At 28.9% G+C, this 21,636-nt stretch overlaps 2 protein-coding genes across 4 annotated transcripts in view; one reads left to right on the forward strand and one right to left on the reverse strand.

The window, feature by feature from the left end:
* Nucleotides 1-21,636, reverse strand: part of LOC125857233 (heavy metal-associated isoprenylated plant protein 20-like) — a 287,045-nt gene that overhangs the window by 174,123 nt on the left and 91,286 nt on the right. The gene's annotated exons all lie outside the window — the stretch shown is intronic.
* Nucleotides 9,287-12,967, forward strand: LOC125857183 (auxin efflux carrier component 3-like). Of its 2 annotated transcripts, none has more exons than XM_049536866.1 (6): nucleotides 9,287-10,786; nucleotides 10,883-11,156; nucleotides 11,286-11,371; nucleotides 11,713-11,870; nucleotides 12,301-12,377; nucleotides 12,473-12,967. In XM_049536866.1, exons 1-6 carry the CDS (start codon nucleotides 9,583-9,585, stop codon nucleotides 12,537-12,539), a joined length of 1,866 nt encoding a protein of 621 aa, XP_049392823.1. In that variant the 5' UTR covers nucleotides 9,287-9,582; the 3' UTR covers nucleotides 12,540-12,967. The 2 variants fall into 2 exon arrangements, with proteins under 2 accessions (XP_049392823.1, XP_049392824.1); XM_049536867.1 differs by having other exon boundaries at nucleotides 9,476-10,786; nucleotides 10,895-11,156.

Raw genomic sequence — 21,636 nt, forward strand, 5'->3', positions numbered from 1 at the left:
TATATATATATATATATATACTAGATTTTTGACACGTGTGTTGCACGTGATTATCAATTCAGAAAATTTAAGCCAAGATTTGAATAATAAGCTTTGCCCAAAATAATATTAGAGATTCTTTTGTGAAATGTTCAATATGGATCGTCATATATATCCCTTATTCACACGAACCTATGAAGATAGTCAATGAAAAAATTTATTAGTTAAATGCAATAATGTACATATTTATTTCAATTTGATGAGGTTCAATTATGTAATTAGTCGTATCTCACTAATATTACCTTATAAACGATATTTGTTGTGTGTTTTTCTTGTCATCTAACCAGATGTGTTTGCACGTGTATTCCACTTAATCTGTTTAGATGTCATATGAACATGTGGAGAACAACTACATTTTATTTTTAGAACTATTTTTGTATAGTAATTTTATTTTATAAGTTATAACATAATAAATGACGTTCTTTTTGTTGGCTCTCATATTTGACTTCTCGATTGTCTGTGTATATAAATCAAAGATAGTTATCTGACTGTCCATAGTTAATTGAGAAAGGTTTCCTTTTTTTTTTACCAAAAAAAACTTGTAATTAAAAATATAGATATATTCTATCTATGAAATCATATATATAATCACATGTTTATCTTACACCCAATAAAGAAATAGTTCTTATACTTGTAAACAATTTTTAATTTATTCAACCAAGCATGATTCGTCCAAGGAAAATAACAACACCGTATTATCACATATATAGGGGCAGTGGCGGAGCCAGAATTTTATTAAGGGTGTCCAAAAATAATGGTTGTTAACTTGATAATACATTTGTGACATATATATATATATATATAAATATGTATTAATGAAAATATTTATCTCATAAAAATTCGCTATTAAATAAATAATAGAAATCAAACTAATACAAACTTCAACTGGCGTTATTAGAAGTCATATGAACTTTTCTTCGTCGAAAATACTGAAATAATTTAGAAATAGTAAATTAGTAAAACAAAAGGGAAATGTTTACATAGTAATAACTATTTTTAATCAAACTTCCTGACAATCTAAAGCACACAAGTAGCATTGACAAATAAAGTCATTCTTTTGTCTTGAACATCAAAAAAATAAATCGTGATAATTCTCTAACTCTTGAGAAGTTTAATTATTTTGAAAAAATATATTCAGAAACATATATCTACATCACAAGAAAAATTGATAACAAAAACAAATGTTGAATATTAAAAAAATTGTAAATTAGTAAAACAAAAGGGCAATGTTTACATAGTAATAACTATTATTAATCAGACTTCCTGACAATCTAAAGCACATAAGTAGCATTGATAAATAAAGTCATTCTTTTGTCTTGAACATCAAAAGACAAATCGTGACAATTCTCTAACTCTTGAGAAGTTTAATACTTTTGAAAAAATATATTAAGAAGCATATATCTACATCACAATAGAAATTGACAACAAAAACAAATAAATTTAGACTACATCATGTTAACTTCATATATTGGAACATTACATACTAATGTATATACTAAGCAAAAAAACATATTATATCATCAGAATTATTTTCTCAAGTACTCGAAGGTAAGGAATATACCCTCTTAGGATAGAACAATTTACTTCATCAGAATAGTGGTACCTCATATTACGCTAAACTTCGAACTCACTCAACAATAATAAATCACACGAAGTTTTTTAAATGCAAGAAGAATAAGAGTAGAAGATTTAAAAAATTGTGGTTGAAAATGAGAGGAAATCCCTCTATTTATAGTCAACAAAGGGAGGTATGAAAAAATGTTTTTTGTGTCTTATCTGAAAAAATCGTGACCTTTCCCAGAAGTCACAACCCTTTCGAAAAGTCACAACTTATTGAAAAAGTCACAACTCTTTGGAAAAATCACAATCCTTTGAGAGAAGTCACAACTTATCAGAAAAGTCACAACTCGTCTAAAAAGTCACAACCTAAATTAGGGATATTATACTAATTTAACATTAAAGTTAGGAGTTCATGCTTTTAAGTATATATATATATATATATATATCGAGAATTAATATTAAGAAAATAAAATTAAGGCAAACCTTTGAGAAAAGGTAAATTTTTGTACTAAACCATTAAAGGTAAAACTATTTTTAGATCAAATTATTAATTAATGATATTTTTGTTTGATTTTGCGGGGTTGAATAATATTTTTGACCCTTTTCTATAAATAAAAAAGAATACATAGTTCATGTATCCAGAAAGGAATGACAAAAGTACAGAGGCCAATAAGCTAGTTATCGTTTTTATGGGGAAATGACTCAATCAGTTGGTTACCAGAACTCCTATTTATTGGTGATGATTTGATTCTTACCTTGTAATCCCTCCCCCTTGCTCCCGTTTAAAACTATAATGTATTATAGGGGAAATTATATGCATAAACAAATATATGTTAATTAATTAGCTAATATAGTTATAGTTTGAATTAATTACGGCTTGCATCTTAATTTAGTTGTAATTACGTCGCCTCTCTCCTCTCTTCCTCTCTCGCCTCTCTCCTCTCTCCTCTTTTATTCATATACAAATTATATATATGTACATATACAATTATATGACAGATATACAAATACAATTACCCTCTCTCCACTCTCTGCCCTTTCTTGCTCGTCTATCCACCCTCTNACGTCGCCTCTCTCCTCTCTTCCTCTCTCTCGCCTCTCTCCTCTCTCCTCTCTCCTCTTTTATACATATACAAATTATATATATGTACATATACGATTATATGACAGATATACAAATACAATTAGCCTCTCTCCACTCTTTGCCCTTTCTTGCTCGTCTATCCACCCTCTCACAATCTCGCTCACCTCTCTTCTCCTTCTCCCGATAGACCTCAATAGAAAACTGAATAGTAACAACATCAAGTGATTGAGTTCAGGGTAATCTCGTTCGCCTCTCTTCTCCCTCTCCCAATCTCACTCGCTAGATATACACATACATATGTATACAGTTACATATATACAATTATCTGATAAATATACATATACAGTTCGCCTCTCTCCACTCTCTACCTTCTCTCACTCGTCTCTCTCCTCCCTCTTCTAATCTCACTTGCAAGATATACAAATATATATTTATATCAGTTACATACATACAATTATTTGACAGATATACATAAACAATTCGCCTCTCTCGCTCACCTCTCTCCTCCCTCTCCCAATCTCGCTCTTCTCTCTCCTTCCTCTAACATGTAGCTACGAATCATAATTAGCAAACTATAGCTATAGAGCATAATTTGAGCGGCTATATGTGAAAATTCCTCATTATTATGTATGTCAAATTTTATCTTTTGCAATAATTTTTAAAGTTTTTGCTTTCATTTTTTTAAAAAATGTTTTATTTAAAGGGAAACTTACATAAATATACTATATATATTTTTTTTTACAATTTATAGCAATAATAGTGTTTTTTACTTGATCACTTTTAATACACTTATAATACAATTTTAATACATATTACAAAGAACTATTCATTATTCGCATATAATGCAAGTTTTATTGATGGATAATACATTTTTCACACATTTTAATACAATTATAATAGAATGTGTCAATTTCTTACCAAACAATCATAATATATTTAAAAAAACAGTTATAATACATATATATTGCATACATAATTCACTTTTAATACATATTGCAGATTTAGCATGATATTGATATATATTGCTATAAATGGTAATAAATAAAAAAATATCGCTAAAATCAGTAATTATTTATTAAAAGATACTCATCCAAGTAATTTTTCCTTAAACAAACCATCTATCGAAAATAAACTCTCAAGTATGTTATTATTATTGTTATATTACTTGTAATTTTATTTTTTTTTTTGAAAGAATTGAAGTGAAAAGAAAAGGAAAGTATTTAATTTCTTTATTAAATAATTCATAAAATATAAAAAATAAATATGGAAAGAGAATTCAAGATGTAATTTAATAAATAAAATTTGAGCCCCTACCTCCACCCTTTCCAACACCTGTCATTAGAGTCCACCACGACGATGAAGTTCACCTAACTTATCGACGCATCCATCGAAAATAAATATTTGAACATGAAATTGAGACGTAAAACTATAGTACCAATCAATTATTATGTCTATTTGTTGTAAATTTCTCATTCAAAAGTGAACACCAAAAAGTTGTTACCCTCATTGAAAGGGCTTTGAAGTAGACAAGGGACCTACTTTAAATTTTTGTAAGACAACTAAAACCTATTAATGTTTGGACATGAATAGACAATTCTATGAATCAAATGACTTTTGGACATGTTGTTAAATAGCTAGAGATAAGATTGATTTCACCTTGTTCACACATTTAACAACTATTTTTGTTCTAAAAAAAATACTATAGTAACATGATCATTCTCAAATAATTAAGTTGAGGTCGGTAGTATGAATTGATATTGATTATATTTATCCGGTTAACATTCTCAATACCTTAAAAATTCTCGAGCATTGTAACTGATATCCAACAGTCCCTTATCGAGCGAACCAATAATAAATAGTAGTAAAATCACCCAAAAAGTGAATGTAAATCCAATATAAAGACGATAACATTGTTAATTATTGATAACAATATCTAATTAATACAACATTAAGAATGAAATACGTCAAGAATCATACCAACTCATGAGCATAGAAACTACATCTCCAAAATCAATCATATGGATTATGGTGCATTGGTGCTTGTTTTTTTTTTAAAAAAAAAACGGAAGGATCTTATTTATTAATAATAAGGTTTATCCATACAATTGAGGAACTAATTTGAATGATGTAGTTCCCACAACATCTCTTTCGAGAGCAGATGATACAAAAGAAGGAGATGCTTCTAAAACATAACACTGACTACTTTTCATATTCGGATCCTTTGACTTCCTTTCGTATTTGCTAATAGGTCTGACACTATATTAGCCTCCCTCGATATATGCTCCAACGATGATTGGTGTGCTCGAATTAGTATGACATCGTTTGGTATCCCCATATCAATATCAAATGAATTTTTTTTAAAATGTAATTAAACCAAAAACATTGGATTTAACCCGTGTGATTAGAGATTATGTTAACAATAAAATCGAATTGAAATCCCCATATGAGATATTATTCTTCAAGGTTGTATAAGCTAACTAACCCCCCAACTCATATGTAGAACCTTAATAGTTTTTTACTTTCATTAATTAATAAAATTTGGAATGGCTAGTCCTCACTTAGTCAACTAACATATATAAAAACAAATTTATTTAATTGGACCATTTTTTAAAATTTAAATTGAGATATTGATATGTAAATATAGGATGTGTTTGGTACCGAGAAAAATATTTTATCTTTTTATATTTGATTTTATCAAAAAAATTGAAAAATATTTTCTTTTAAGAAAACAAGTTTCTCGAAATTAAAAAAATATAACTTCTCTAATTGAAGTTTTGGGAACACAAATTTAGTAAATGACTTTCTACATTTATCGTCTCCTCCCACCCTCTAACATACACACACCACCTCCACCCCCGCTTCCCTGCCCCATATCCTCCTTCCGCACCACTCTCACACTCCTACCTTCCTCTCATCCTTATAGTAATTGCCTAAATTATATAGCAAAAAAAATATACTTACATTTCAAATAAAAATAAATAAATATATCACTAATTCTTCTAAAAAAAATTATGAAAAATATTTCTCTTCATACCAAACCAGGGTTTGATTGAGGAAGATATTTAGAAGCACAAAAGTGTTACATTTTCTATCAATATGGTAATGTTACTCAATCATAGAGTTTCATGGGTGATTTTATTTTTTTATTGATTTAGGTGCAGAAATGCATGTGTATTAATGTTAATTTGCCAACATTATTGCTGAATTTGGGCTAATTAATCACTGAATTTAGGGGGTTCAATTGGATATCATCCTTCACGTGTCAAGACCTAATTCAATATTATTAGCGGACAAACAATAAACAATTAATAAATTGTATACAATTATCTTATTGGATTTATTACTTATAATATGGTGGTTTAATACATAGCTAACATTTATTAAAGTAAATTATGTCTGCTTAAAAAATCAGGGGTGGATCTGGTGGGTGGGAAAACTACACTGTATATCCACTCATTAAAAGAACAATCGGTAAATATATATTTTTAATACAAAATAATGCATATATATTTTATATATTTAACTAGTAAACCATAATAGAGCTAATCTTAAGAAATTAATATTTTTTATTATAGATTACATATAAATATTCTCTAAACAATACGATTTAATTTATTTTTATCGAAAATATTAATAAATAAATGAAAAACCCCTCTTATATTTTGGATAAGTACATTTCCTTTTTTTTTTTGTATAAATACAAGTCAATAAGAGAAAAAGATAAGTGGAACTTTTGTCGAGGGCTGTTTTGAGGGCACACACTAATTATGTGAAGTGAGAAATGTTTCATTTGATACATGTGAATGTGACATTTTTAGTTTATAAATAAATTTAAAATTACCATCGTTTTTCGAAAATATGATCAGTGAGAATTCATATAAACAATTCAATAATTTAACATACTTCAAGTTGGAGGAGCTATTGTTATTATTATCTCTCTTTCTTTGCGAGATATTAAAATTATCTCTAATATTTTTCCTTCTTAGAAGAAAAAATAACTATCATATTGTATGATAAATTAGCATGATTTTTTTTTTAATTTCTTACTCATGTCCGATATTTATATTAGATTTTTTTTTCCATTTCCCGTAATTCATAATGGAGATAGATTTTAACCATCCACTACATATCCATAAGTATTTTTTTGGGTTTTCCACCTGTAGGGAGACTCGAACCTAATACCTCTAATTAAAAATGAAAGAATACTTACTATTCCATTTCACTGCAACTCTGGTTGGTCATCACAATTCATATTGATAACCTGAAAAATCTTTCTAAATGTGGATATCAACACAAAATTTTCAAAGTTACATATATGGGGAAAATATAATAAAAGCAAATTAACACAAGAGTGTGATTGCTACTCCTATTGTGGACCAAAAAGCAAAAAACAAAAGTCACGGAAAAGGCCTAAATTCACCAAAATTATTGCACGTGAAATATTGTTAAAATAAATAATCCAAACAAATTCCCTAACAAATTTCTAATCTTTGATTGCCCCCTCAATTTTTGACCAATTATTGAATTTATTGGCCAATATCATTTTCAGAGTCTACTTTATTATTCAATAATTTGCAGCTTGAGGACCCCTTCTTTCACTTTACAGCACTTATTATTATTATTATTATTATTATTATTATTATTATTATTATTACACCAAACTTTCACCTAAAATGGACAAAAAAGGAGGAAATTAAAGAAAGAAGAAGGCAAGTTAACATTCCTATGGTAGATTAAAATAAATTAAAATAATACTTTTTATATAATGTGATAATATTGTTGATTGATCTACGAATATATCTCCTTTTAGGTTACTAGTATAATTTTGTTATTATTATTATTATTAAAAGTGATGTCAATTATAGACATTTAAAAGTTACTTATTAAAAATAATTTTAGACTTGATCTAATATTTACTTTTATATAATGCTTAACCTTGTAGATAATATATTAGATTATTGTCAAATGTTTGCAATAACTTACACATTTTGGATCATCATCTAACGTCTCTCACAAGATTCTTAAATTGGTTTGGTTTGGTTTATAAATTTAAAAATCCAACACAAATGATTTGATTTGATATTTGAAAAACTCAAACCAATCCGACTATGTACACCCCTAGAAAATAGTATGAGTTGTCAAAGCGTCTGACAAATAAGTTGGAGAAGATTTGTATTTGATTATCCAAAAAGTAAATCTAGAATAAGGAATTTGGCATTTAATTTTAACAAATGCAGAAATTTAATTGTGCTAAGAAGGAATTTGGCGCTTAATTTCGTATTTCATTTATTCTAATTTATGTGATACTTTCTAAAAAAAGAGTAACAATACAGTTAATGCTAACGCAAAATCATACGAAAAAAATGAAATAACCAAAATTTCGACATAATCATGTTTTCATTGAAGAAACTTCAGGTAATTAGACGACTTGATTAAGGAGATGCAAAAATAGAACTTTAGATTCATCATATGCTCCAAATAATCAAATATCATCATATAAATTGAGTCGAAAAGAATAATATCATAAAATATTTTTATAAATATACATAGAATTTTAACAGACAACCCATGCCAATCTAATACCTGCCACTCTCATTCCCATGCCAAACCTATTTATTCTATATTTCTAAAAAAAAGGACAAGTTCCAAAGTTCGAGAAAGAATTTCTTAAACTTTTTAATTAAATTTAATTTTTTAAAGAATATAATATTCCATTTTATAATTACATATATTTTTGGAAAAGATTATACTCCCTTTGTCCCTTATTACATGTTCACTTTTTCTTTTATAATTGTCCCTAATTACTTGTCTATTTTGACAAATCAAGAAATGACAAAATAATTTTACCTATTATACTCTCAATTAATTACTTTGAAAATGGTAGAATTTCTTGAAAATCTTAAATTTTTAGTCCATCCACTTTATAATTAATAGGGGTAAAATGGTAAACTTACTATGTCAATAATTGTGTTCTTAATAGGTGTGTCAATTCAAAAGTGGACAAGTAATTAGGGACAGAGAAAGTAGCAAGTAAAAACATTTTTTATCCCATCCCATAAATCATAATAATGATTAAACACATTGAAATTGAGTATTAATTTTTACTGCTATATATTGATAATATAATTTCTTTTTCGCTTAATATATTATTTAGTCGTCTAAAAGATAATAATAATAATAATAATAATAATTATTATTATTATTATTACTATTGTTAGAGATAACTTTATAAAAGTTGAATTATTAATAATATGAAAACAGAAAAAGCAAGACATGTTATATGCTATAACATGTGTATATAAGCTAAGCTAAATCTTCTTTTTCTTTTGTCCACATCCCTTGGCCCCTACTTTGTCCTAAAATTCCAGTTCAATCACCCCACTTCCCATACTTAGAGGGTGGTTGGACATAAAAATTGTAAAAAAAATTAATTTTTTAAAAATTTAATTTATTTCTTATATTTTGATTTAATAAAAAGTTTTAAAAAGTAAGATTTTCTTAAAGAAAATTCATGGTATTAAATTAAAGACATGTCAAATATATCAAAATGACATTTAATCTTGCCATTTTAAATATGACATATTCTCATTTGATGTTCAATACTTGTATTAAAGCTGACCACCGTGAAGTTTTACATTAAGGAGTGAAATACTTCAATGATTTCATATCTAAAATTTAAACTCAAAGCTTCCGATCAGAAATGAATGAGTGATTATCGCTTCACCAGATTCTCTCACACTCACTCTTGCCTATATATATATATAAGTCTTCTTATTCTTATTACATATACATCCTTATGTAACTTCACTCTCTCTATTCTCCTTTCTACTTCATCTTTCTTCCCAAAAAACAAACAAAAATAACTAATTTCTTTTCTATTTTCTCCCAAATCACAAACAATGATAAGTTGGCATGATCTTTACGTCGTCTTGACAGCCGTTGTTCCTCTATATGTCGCCATGATCTTAGCCTACGGCTCGGTCCGGTGGTGGAAAATCTTCTCACCGGACCAATGCTCAGGGATCAACAGATTTGTAGCCATTTTCGCGGTCCCATTATTGTCATTTCACTTCATTTCTATGAACAATCCATATGAAATGAATTTTCGATTCATTGCAGCTGACACACTACAAAAAGTAATCATGTTAATAGTGTTATGCATTTGGTCTAACGTGACCAAAAATGGAAGTCTTGAATGGAGTATAACAATTTTTTCTCTTTCGACACTTCCAAATACACTTGTTATGGGAATTCCATTATTGATAGCTATGTATGGTGAGTATTCAGGTAGTTTAATGGTACAAGTTGTGGTGTTACAATGTATAATATGGTATACATTATTGTTATTTTTATTCGAATTTCGCGGTGCTAAGATGTTGATCATGGAACAATTCCCAGAAACAGCAGGGGAAATTGTTTCATTTAAGGTTGAATCTGATGTTGTTTCGTTAGATGGACAAGATTTTCTTGAAACTGATGCTGAATTGGGACAAGATGGGAAACTTCATGTCACGGTACGTAAGTCGAATGTGTCTAGAAGGTCATTTGCTATGACACCTAGACCGTCAAATCTTACTGGGGCTGAAATTTATAGCTTGAATTCGTCTAGAAATCCGACCCCACGAGGGTCGAATTTCAATCACACTGATTTCTATGCGATGATGGGGTTTCCAGGAAGGTTATCGAATTTTGGTCCGGTTGATACAACTCCTAGACAATCTAATTTCGAGGAAAATTGTACTCAGGGAGCTCTAACGAGCTCCCCTAAATTTGGGTTTTACCCTGCACAGTCTAATTATCCAGCCCCAAATCCGGAAATTGCTTCTATAGTTCCTAAAAACACGAAAAATCAACAGCAATTACAAGTACATTCGCAGCACCAGCACCAGCAGCAACAACAACAGAATGGTAAAGCTAGTCATGATGCTAAGGAGCTCCACATGTTTGTGTGGAGCTCTAGTGCTTCACCAGTGTCGGAGGCCGCAGGCCTCCATGTGTTCGGTGGCACAGATTTTAGTGCCAACGAACAATCTTGTCAGTCTGATGGTGCTAAAGAAATTAGAATGTTGGTATCTGATCACCCTCAAATTGGGGATAATAAAGGTATATTTTATTTTTTGTTTTTTACGGTATTTTGTTGACGGTCAATTTATCGCAACCTTTTTATATTATTTGATTTTTTTATATATATTTTTAAAGTCATTTCCCAAGATTTTGGTGGCGAAGAATTCAGCTTTGATGGTGCTGGTGGTGGTGATGGAAAGAATAAAGACGAAAAGAAAGAAGAAAAAGAGGGTCTCACCGGACTACACACCGGGGCTACCGGAGTCCAAGATTCCGGTACCGGAAAACAAATGCCTCCGGCAAGTGTTATGACTCGTTTGATTTTAATCATGGTTTGGCGTAAGCTTATCCGAAACCCGAACACGTATTCGAGTCTCATTGGTTTGATTTGGTCCCTAATCTCGTATAGGTAAGCTAATTAATAGATTAATAAAATTATTAATTTCCACTAATCTTTAAACATTTTAAATTAATTAGGGCAATTTTTATTTTTTTTAAAATTAATTAATTAAGTTTTGTTTTTGTCGTGTTTTTGTAGGTGGCATGTGCATATGCCTAAAATAATAGAGAAATCAATCTCTATTCTCTCTGACGCTGGCCTTGGAATGGCTATGTTTAGCTTAGGTGAGTAGTCAAACTTGACAATTGGTATACCTAAATTTTTACTTATATTGGCGAGAGTTCGATTCCCATTTTATAATTCCCTCTTTCGACGTAAGAATCTAAAAAAAGAGTATACAAGTATATGGTAATGTTGAAGTCGATCAAATAGTACTAGTAAGAGTAGACATTAAAATTACCACCAACAATTGAGACTAAGTTTTTTTTTGTTTTTTTTAACTAAATGTTGAAAATTTGAGTTTTGGGTATGATTTTATATTTGGTAGGAAATAGTTTTATGACAATTTTAATTTTTTCAACGTGAATTTAAATTTCATCGAATTTTTGGACATGTTGTGTGGTAGGTTTGTTTATGGCCCTTCAACCGAAGATAATAGCATGTGGGAACACGGTGGCTACTTTTGCAATGGCAGTAAGATTTCTTACTGGCCCAGCAGTTATGGCTGCCGCTTCTATTATCGTTGGCTTACGTGGTACACTCCTCCATGTTGCGATTGTGCAGGTAATGACGGAGTCGGAATTTTAATTTATAAAAGTTTTAAAAAATTTAACTCTTTTTTTTTATTATACTCGAGTTTTAGATTTATATATGTTAAATAACATTTCGAATACAACTACAAAGTTTGAGTCAAGTTACTGAATGAATTCTGTCAAATCTGTAATTTAATGATGACACAATCTACTCTTATATTTTTGAAATTGGAGATGTGTCAACGCCTAGAAGGCCCGGATAACAAGCTATCATGATAGACATTCCCTTAAATAAATTAAGTAATGATTCATATATCAGATATTAATAAAAAGAGATACTACACTTCATTATGAGTTTGAAGAAATTAATTATGTTTTCCACTTTTTTTCATTCTAGTTTTATAATAATTGTTTAAAATTCTTTCTAAAATTCTTTGAAATGTCATGTGTTAATTAATTAGGCTGCATTGCCACAAGGGATTGTTCCATTTGTTTTTGCTAAGGAGTACAATGTTCATCCAGCTATACTTAGTACTGCGTAAGTGAATTTTCCCCTAGTTAATTTCTTGAATGTTAATTCTAGTATTTTAAATTCCTAAATATTAGAGTATTTTATCTTTTTTGGAATTTCAGGGTTATTTTTGGAATGTTGATTGCATTACCAATCACATTAGTCTACTATATTATTCTTGGATTATAAGTCAACATCAAGCTAGCGTGTCAGTTTCTTGATTGATCGAGTCAAGACATAGTGAACTATACGCGATGAACATGATCAAGCTAGCACCGATCTCCTAATTCATTGAGTTCATATACATAATCAACTATGCGATGAATCGGATATTTCGAAACAAGAGGGATTTTGAGTAGAAAAGTTCATGTCAATATGGAATTAGATAGAAATTATCTTATCTATGGACTATGAAGAGTACTCCCAAGCATTTGGAGCTTAGACAACATGTTTGACTTAAATTAGTTTGAGATCCTTGATTTAAGGATATTTTGTCTCTATTTGAAGAAATTAAGAAAACATTTCATCCAATTAGTCAAAATTGGAGGAAAAACAAATTGGGATTAGTCTAGTATGAAGGGGACAAGGAGGCAAAATTGATGATAATAGTCTAGTTTCTCTCCATAATTTGTAAAAAGAAGAAAGTTCAAAACAATTTGTATGTACAATTGAGATTGATTTTGAGTTTTTGACTTTTTAATGTAGAGCAATGGTTGATTTTCAATTTTTAGATATGTTTTCTTTCTTCTTTATTTAACTCTCCTTTTATTTCAATCATTAATGTAAGTCATTATAGTACATATATATATATATAGTTTGATTTCTTTTCTTATAGTTGTGAAAATGATGTTTTGAAAAAAGAGTTTTAGCATTCAAAGTTTTCTTTGTTTCCCACCTCGTATTCGAAGTTTGCATTGAAGCTCCGACTAAATCAAGATCGCACATTGTAGGGTTTATTTGAGAATGACGCTCCCAATAGAATTTTCTCCATACTCGAAACTTGAACCCAAGACCTATGATTAAGAGTGAACCAATCCCACCTCTGCACCACAATGCGTATTAATTTTAGCATTCAAAGTTAAAGCTTGTCAATAATTGATTTGAAAAGATATGAAGCTTCCATCTCATAAATAGAAAAAACAATAAATATGCAAAAAGAAGAGGGAACAAACATGGATATGATGAGAAAGCAAAAATATAAAGTATATTTACTTAATTATAAGTGGATCATTTATACCTCTCTTTTTTTCGCAACTATGGTCCCTTGTGTTTGTGGTAGATTAAAAGTAGTTTTTTTATATAAATATTTTCGAATAGTTTTGATCTTTTAAATTCGTCAAAATGAGACTTTTGATATTTGTCAAATATTTAATAAATTCTCTGTGTCAAATTTGATGAAAATTGTGAAATAAAAGAATTTAGTGGGAACTCACCTTTAGATATTAGAGATGCATTTTTTTTTCGTATTTTCTGTTGTTTTTGTTTATTTCTAGAGTCCGGTGCAATCTTTTAAAGTATAATTTTTATTGAATTTTAATCTATTTTTGATGTCTAATGTAAATTTTGTGTTATACTCTCTAGGATTTAACATAACTTTTAAAATTCTTGCTACAAACATGATTGCTTGCTATTTTATTATGATTATGAGTAATAACCATTCTTTTCCTATGGTTATGGACAAAGTATGAACATTAACACAATATTTTGACCGAAATTGTTGTAACGATATCAAACTTTGGAAAAGGTTAAATGAATAATTTATATATTGTTATTTTATTGTGATATTCATAATTCTTTGTTTTCTACCATATAAGTTGTCCTTCTAATTTTGTTATATATTGTAATTTTATTGCTTAGCTACCATTAGGATAAATGAATAATTGCTAATAGAATAAGTCGAAATGAGGAAAGATAATATAGAATGTGGGTTAAAACTTAAAAGGATTGGAATAGGATGTGATTTGCGGTTAAGATGAAAATCATATGTAGTTTGCTCTACTTGGCTCCCATACGAGAGATATGAATGTGTTCTAATTAATTATGAATATCATCACTTAATTAACAATAATATACATATGAGATTACCCTAGCTAGACGATTTGAGATATGAGAAACCATAACTATAATATCAATCTTGTGATTCAACGACTTGATATAACTTATCATATCAACTAATTAAAGTATATATATAATGAAATTACACCAAAAATAACTAACCATAAGCCCTAGGATCCGTTTTCTCTGTGAAACAACATAACTTCTACGAAATCAAACATCATTAGTATTTCTCTTGTCTTTAGTTTTAAAAGTAGAATAAACAAACAAATATTTATCTTTATAACTATAACCAGTAAAATCGATATCACTTGTCATCAAATAAGTTCATTTGATATGCAATTGGAGAAGCAATCATTGTACTACTTCACAACTACGTACATTTGTGTGTGCACTGAAAACGAGCAACATATAGTACTTTGTTGTTGTTCGTATCTTTTCACGGTTAGATGTCAGATTTGGACCATAACACTTGTAAATACATCATAAATTATTAAACTATTAGTATCTTTTTAGGAGAAATGTTATTTTATACATACTCTTCTTAATCAGTTGTGTTTAAATCTGATCTATTTACTCGACAATTCATTCGACACGAAAATCAGTCATTATTAATTATATAAACACTATTTGATCCTCTAAGGAAAATTGCTGGATTTGGTTGTTTTGGACTGGCATTGTATCTCTTGTCATACTGACACCTCAGGGTCCCTTTCCCCATTATGCTTTGTTTTCGTACATAGTCTGTACTAGACAAAAATAGTAATTCAATTATTTTTTTTATTTCGTAACTATGGTATAAATTAAGCATTAAATATTTATGTGGTTAAAAATCATCTTGGTATTGGCATCTCTAATAATAGAGTAACATGGTTCCACTGGTTGATTAGGATGCACGTGTGGACATTTAAGGGGCTCACAACCAAATAAAAGATTTTATCAACACTCAATATAATTAGCGTTAAAGAATTTTAGCGACTCTGAATATAATGATTTTAACTCAGTTGCCGTTAAATATTTATAGGTAATAAATAAGATTGCCACTGAAAGAAAAATTTATCGACACTAAATGTCTCTTTTTGTTGTAGTGTCACTTGGATTCGATTCTTTGCCTTTTTCGAAATTTTAATTTTTTGACATTTAAGTAGTCGTCTAGCTTCTTTTTTTTGGTTAGAATTCAAAGAGTTTGATCCCAATGTAGTACGTCCTTGGGGCTTTGAGAGTTTTGTTTAGGGAGAAAATTTATGGTACTCAAGTGATACGTTATCACTTTTGTGAACTTCTTTGTATTCCGAGTGAATTATGTGAGGTTATTCCTTTCTATATTTTGTACTCTCATATTTATATAGTGAATTGTTCATCTCCTCTTGTGGAGGTAAGTCGATTGACCGAAGTGATTGAACCACGTTAAATCATTGTGTCTTTGATATATTTCTCGTTTGTCTTCTTACTCAGGTTTGCTTTGCTAGCTTACACATAACACCTATTTATTTCGATTCTAACATTCAAAGAGATCGATCTCAAATTCATAGTAAGATTATTTGAAGAAAAAAGATGTTCAATCGACATTTCCAATTCTGAATCCACCTCTGCAAACAACTATAATATGCATTGTCACTCGTGGGGGGTGGTGGGGGGGGGTCCTTTTTCATGTGGCTTCCATGCCATGGACATGTGGGATAAGGATTTAGGGAAACAAGAAAGTAATTGAAGCCAAACAATGCATGGTGTGTGTGTGGTATTATTGCAAGTTGTGGGGAAAGCCAGGTCGATATTATAAGAATATGCTATATTGTGGACATGGATGGACCCTAGTATTTATTATATATGTCATCATTTGGTTCGTGAAATAAGAAAATACAATCTTGAGTGTATATACAAGATTAATATAGTTTATATTTGGTTAAGTTTTTAATTTTCAAATTAGTTCTATCATAATTGCGTGTGATGTTATTTCCCCATTGAAGGTGAAATAAAAATTCGAGATTCATTAATTAAGCGTAGTTCAATTTATTTAATTACTTTAGATCAAATACGTGCTTTTATTAACCCCTTATATCTCATTTTCAGTCTAAGAAATCAAATGTCTATCAATAAAGTATAATCGACTCAATATTACAATTTTATTATTATTAATTTCGAAACAACTTGTTTGGAAAACACATAATAGGCTATCTAACACGAGTAAAGATCATATACTAAAGAGTTTGAGAAATTAATTATTGTAATTTGATTTAAAATATATATATGCTCAATATGATCACTTATTTTAATGCACATTGTCAATTTCTATTACAAAATAAGAGGAAGTAAAAACACATTAGAAGTAAATGTATTGAATAATAATATATTTCCAATTAAAAATAAACATATGGTTGTGTCCTCGTGTGCATGGCTTTATTCTCCAACATCCCTTCAAGGAACCAATCCCGTTAATTTTGCACGTATTTTCACGCACTCATTACGTGAATAAATTAATCACTTATATATATTTTCTCCGATATTTATATATATTAACATCAATTGAAATAGGTTCGAGGGTTCACTACTTATTGAAATAAATGTGTATAACTAACAAGGTGACATATTTTAAATATTGATTAACAAGGATAAGTTATGTTATATTCAAATGTTCAATCGAAACAAGCTAAAAGACCAACATAGTTGTGGTACAGTGGTGAAATTGTTTTATTCTTAACTAGATGTCTCAGGTTCAAACCTTGAATTTGAAGAAAATCTTATAGGAAGCGTTACTCCCTAATGGGTCATGCAATACACTATTCGAATTAAGTCAGGGCTCCAATGCGAGCTCCAAATACATAGTGGGAATTAAAAAAAAAAAAAAAACTAGAAGTGTTTTTGAATAATTTTTGACAAAATTAAATTTAATAAATGTAGTAGTAAGTGACATGCATGTGTGAAAGTGAGAGGAAATTAGTGTCATGTTACATTGTAGGGTGAACCACAAACATGCTATGGGACCATTCAAGACTTTGATACAGATATGCCCCTACCTTATCCATCTTTTTATATTACTTGATTCTTGTTGATGCGATATTTTTTAATTTTTTTAAATTAAAAATATATTTTACTAATTGACTATTAATAATATTTTAAAACTCTAATTTAATGACTATTATTTTATTTAGTTATTTATATTAGTATCAAAGGTTTTTTCTAAAAAAAATCTCTTAATTTTATAAATTAAATAAGTAGATTGAAACAATTACTTTCAACACCGGGCCTAGTAGTATAAAGTAGAGGGATCAACAAGGATTCTAGTAGAGTGATAAGTACTCATTCATTATTTACCAAATGTCTTGAGTTCGAGTTCCCCTCAATATAGATCAGTTACTTTTATTAGGAGCGCTTTTTATACTAAACATCGCGTGGGAAATAAAATAGAGTGAGTGCTTTTAAAAACCAAAGCATAATGGACAACACATTCTAAAAGCTAAATTTTATATATGACTTTCTTTTTATTGCACCTCTCCAATTTTCTTTTTTATTTCACCTTAAATGTACTTTGTTTTTCATGACAACGATGTTCGAAAAAAATAAATTACTTTCATGTGTTTGTCTTGGTAATTTGAAGGCAGTCGTTATCCCTTCGAGACGTATGAAAAAATATTGTACTCCCTTTATTTATATTAATTGAATTTTTGAGGCGTTTTTTATTTTTTAAATTAACTTAATTATTTAATTTTCAAGATTACTTTTAGAGTGTTCTTCCAATTTTATCCTTCATTTGGATTTTTAATGTGATGATTTCAATAAATTTGACAATAATTAATAAGGGTAAAAATAAAAAACTATGTTCAATTTATGTCTTAATCTGCTTTTCTTGAAGGGTGTGAAACATCTCAAAAATTCAATTAATATGGAATGAAGGGAGTAGTTTGTTGTGAGGTTAGTATAGTTGAGACAAAGAAAAATATTCTGAGTCTCCAACTTATTCACTATACAAAGAGAGTAATTTTATATTGAAGAATGTGTTCTAATAATGAACTTTGAACTCTTCAACTAATTGAGTTATACGATATTATTAAATTGCTATTTCTTGAAAGGGACAACTCTAAAATTTTTATGCTGGATCGATAAAAATACACTACAATGAACTTAAATTTCTTTAATAAGAGCAAAATATTCGCGTCTTATCCTAAATATTTATTTGCGTTGATGTTATGTTTCATAGTGGTCCAATTGCTTTGTAGACATGCGAAATTGTGGCTAGAAAATAAAAGTTATACACAGTAATAGTTGACTTGGGCCTTGGGCCTTAGGATAAAGAGAGGGGAGATACAAATGGGATCATTTGCATTCTTGTCCCTATTTTGTGCTGAGTTTTAAGTTTTGTCCTTGAAAAAAAAGATAGAAAATTAGGCTTCAATTTGTTGAAGAAATTCAAAAATCGAATTTTACAAAATTGTTATTATTTGAATCGGGTATTGTTGCAATTTGCAAACTAAATATAAATGTGTATTCCTTTCAAATATCATACTCTCATGAATTGGGCTTGAGTAAGAGATCATAGAGCTGGCCCATTTAAATAAACTTTTAAATAGGCCCAACTTTTTGGACTTACATTTGTATTAGACCAACAAACAAAAATGGTGACCAAACTCGAAGGAGGAAGAGGAAGAGGAAGAGGAAGAGGAAGAGGAGGAATAAGCGGAGGAAGAGGAAGACCAGGAGGAAGAGGAAGAAGACGAACCTTATAGTGCATGTTAAATAGTTTTTAAAAAATAGGTACACGTCAAATGATAGTGTCAATACCAACAAATGAAAATCACGCACTTAAATTGAACTTGAATAAAATCATCCTTTAATCTTTCATAAAACTCTATATTCTCTCAAGTCTATAATTGTAAAAGAAAAAAAAGTATGTATATGATAAATAAGTAGAAGTTGTGTCAAATTGTCAATCTGATTTAAAATCAAATAGAGTCAAGAACCAATAACTATATACTCACAAGATCTTCAAGAAGCTCTAAAAAGAAACTCGTATAACCTAAAAAGACTAGACTAGTCACCACATCTATGATCTGAACGAGTATAAAAAAATTGTCTCTATTTATTTCCAATACTTAAACATTATAATTTGCTTGTTAATCTAATCTGCGAAAAAAACGATTACCTCTTACTGACAGACGACTGAGCAAAATTTCAATCCACCCCCTTACCTCTTGACTTTCAGTTTTTACCCAAATTCAACCAATTTTCTCAACTTTAACTATATATGTGTATAAACTTTCGATAAAAAATGTTAAAGTTCAGTCATATGTGTTTGAATATCTGTCATATAAAAATTCTAACATTATCAAAATTGATTTTATATTTCATATATCAAATATTGTCCCAAAATAGAAACACATGAAGAAAAAGAAATTCAAAAATAAGTACAAGTGAAATATCAACATCAAAATCGGGTATCCATCCACTTCGCATTTCTATACTGATTATTATTATAAAACATAAATCAAAGAAGAACGACTCCAAATTAATCACTAATATAGTATTACAATATTAGCAAATTTATTTGGTTAAATGGCAATTTTGTCAATTCACCAATATCTTATACTCACTCTATGAATAAAAAAAACTTATCTTTTTACACTGAAGAAAAGGAAAGAAGAACTAACACTAATCTCTTTTCTTTTAATTTAATAAATAAAATGTTATGTCAAAATTAGACTAGTATTGTGTAGGTTTTTGGTCTCTCTCAACCATAGTCATTTGTTTTAATACTCATATAGAGTCATATTGACTCTTAATTAGTAGTATTAGCTTATTCTAATTAAGGGGCTAAAGAGTCTCTATCATAAAAGATCATTTAACCAATTGATGCCTTAATTTAATTGATATTAGCTTTAATTGTTACTTAAATATTTAGAGTGCTTAATAAGGCCAAATAGGAAAAAAGGGCAAAATCCTTTATGAGATTGAGACTTTTGAACACCTCATTTTTAAGTTATATTGGACATAAATTACTCTCTTCTAAGGACTACAAAATTATGTCCATTTATTTCATCATTAATTTCCTACTTTGTTGCTACAATGACAATATAGCATCCAAATAAAAGAGAAGAACAGTCAACACTAGTTGTTTTTTTTTTTTCATTCCGCGAATGAATAAAAAAAATTGTGTCATAAAATATAGTTTTCCTAAGAAAATATATGATAGAAATAACCCCTAATAAAAGACAAAAGATAGAAGTAGGTCCAATTCGATGGTTAGAGGACTCTTTGAACCTTATCACTAGAAGTGTTCAATTGTGTGTCTAACAACTCAAAACATATTTTTATGTGATGATGCAATTATCATATTTGTTTTTAAAGAAAATTTTGGATCAAAGAAAGAGAAATATAGAAACATCCAAATTACAAGATGTAAAGCCAAGACACTTGAAGATACTATCATCATCCATATCTTTTTTTCTCTACTTCCATCACCCATTTTTGTCCCCCTTTTTTTCTGCAAAATCAAGAGAGAAATCGGCTCAAATCAATTTTTGAGTTTTTAGTACTTCAACTCATAGAATTTGAAATATTTTTCAAGTGAAATGTATGTTCATATATAACTTTAAAACTTAAAAATTATAATTTAAAATCTTAATCAACATTTAATTTATGATCAAACGAAAGCTAATAAAGATGAATGAAAATATATTAATCACTACATACTAATAGTTCATTGAGATTTTTTTATACATTTAATAAATTCCTCAATATAAATATAAAATTTATGCAATAATTAATAAACCCTCAAAAACTAGCACCTAATATTCTAAATTTACCCCTAATTCTAAATAAATTATAAGTAATTTTTTTAAAATATAAATATACAATTTCAACAAAAATTACTAAATTCCAACCAACTATATCTTTAAAGCTGATTCCGTCCCTGAACCACAAAAAATTAACCATAAAATTTGACATAAGAAAGACAATTAATTTCTTTTGATCCATCTAAAAAATTCTATTAACGATATTATTTAATACATATGTACTAATGAAAGATAGTTGATACAAAATAAAATAATTACGATATACGTAAAATAGTCTAACCACCACAATTATAAAACAAAAAAGAAGAAGAAAATTTACAACAAGAAACTAACTTAATGGAAAAGCAAAGTGAAATATAAGGAAAACATTGGAACAATAATAGTGATCATGATGAATATCATGTTTCTTGATTCTTGAATTGAATTTGATGAAGAGAATTGAT

The sequence above is a fragment of the Solanum stenotomum genome, chromosome 2 (assembly GCF_019186545.1).
Source record: "Solanum stenotomum isolate F172 chromosome 2, ASM1918654v1, whole genome shotgun sequence".
NCBI lineage: Eukaryota > Viridiplantae > Streptophyta > Magnoliopsida > Solanales > Solanaceae > Solanum > Solanum stenotomum.

What these genes read in the sequence shown, in the direction of transcription:
- LOC125857183 (XM_049536866.1), top strand. Translation starts at nt 9,583, where the DNA reads ATGATAAGTTGGCATGATCTTTACGTCGTCTTGACAGCCGTTGTTCCT. An exon ending in AATGGCTATGTTTAGCTTAG is followed by an intron (nt 11,372 to 11,712) that starts GTGAGTAGTCAA and finishes GTTGTGTGGTAG; the next exon opens with GTTTGTTTATGGCCCTTCAA. An exon ending in CCAGCTATACTTAGTACTGC is followed by an intron (nt 12,378 to 12,472) that starts GTAAGTGAATTT and finishes TTGGAATTTCAG; the next exon opens with GGTTATTTTTGGAATGTTGA.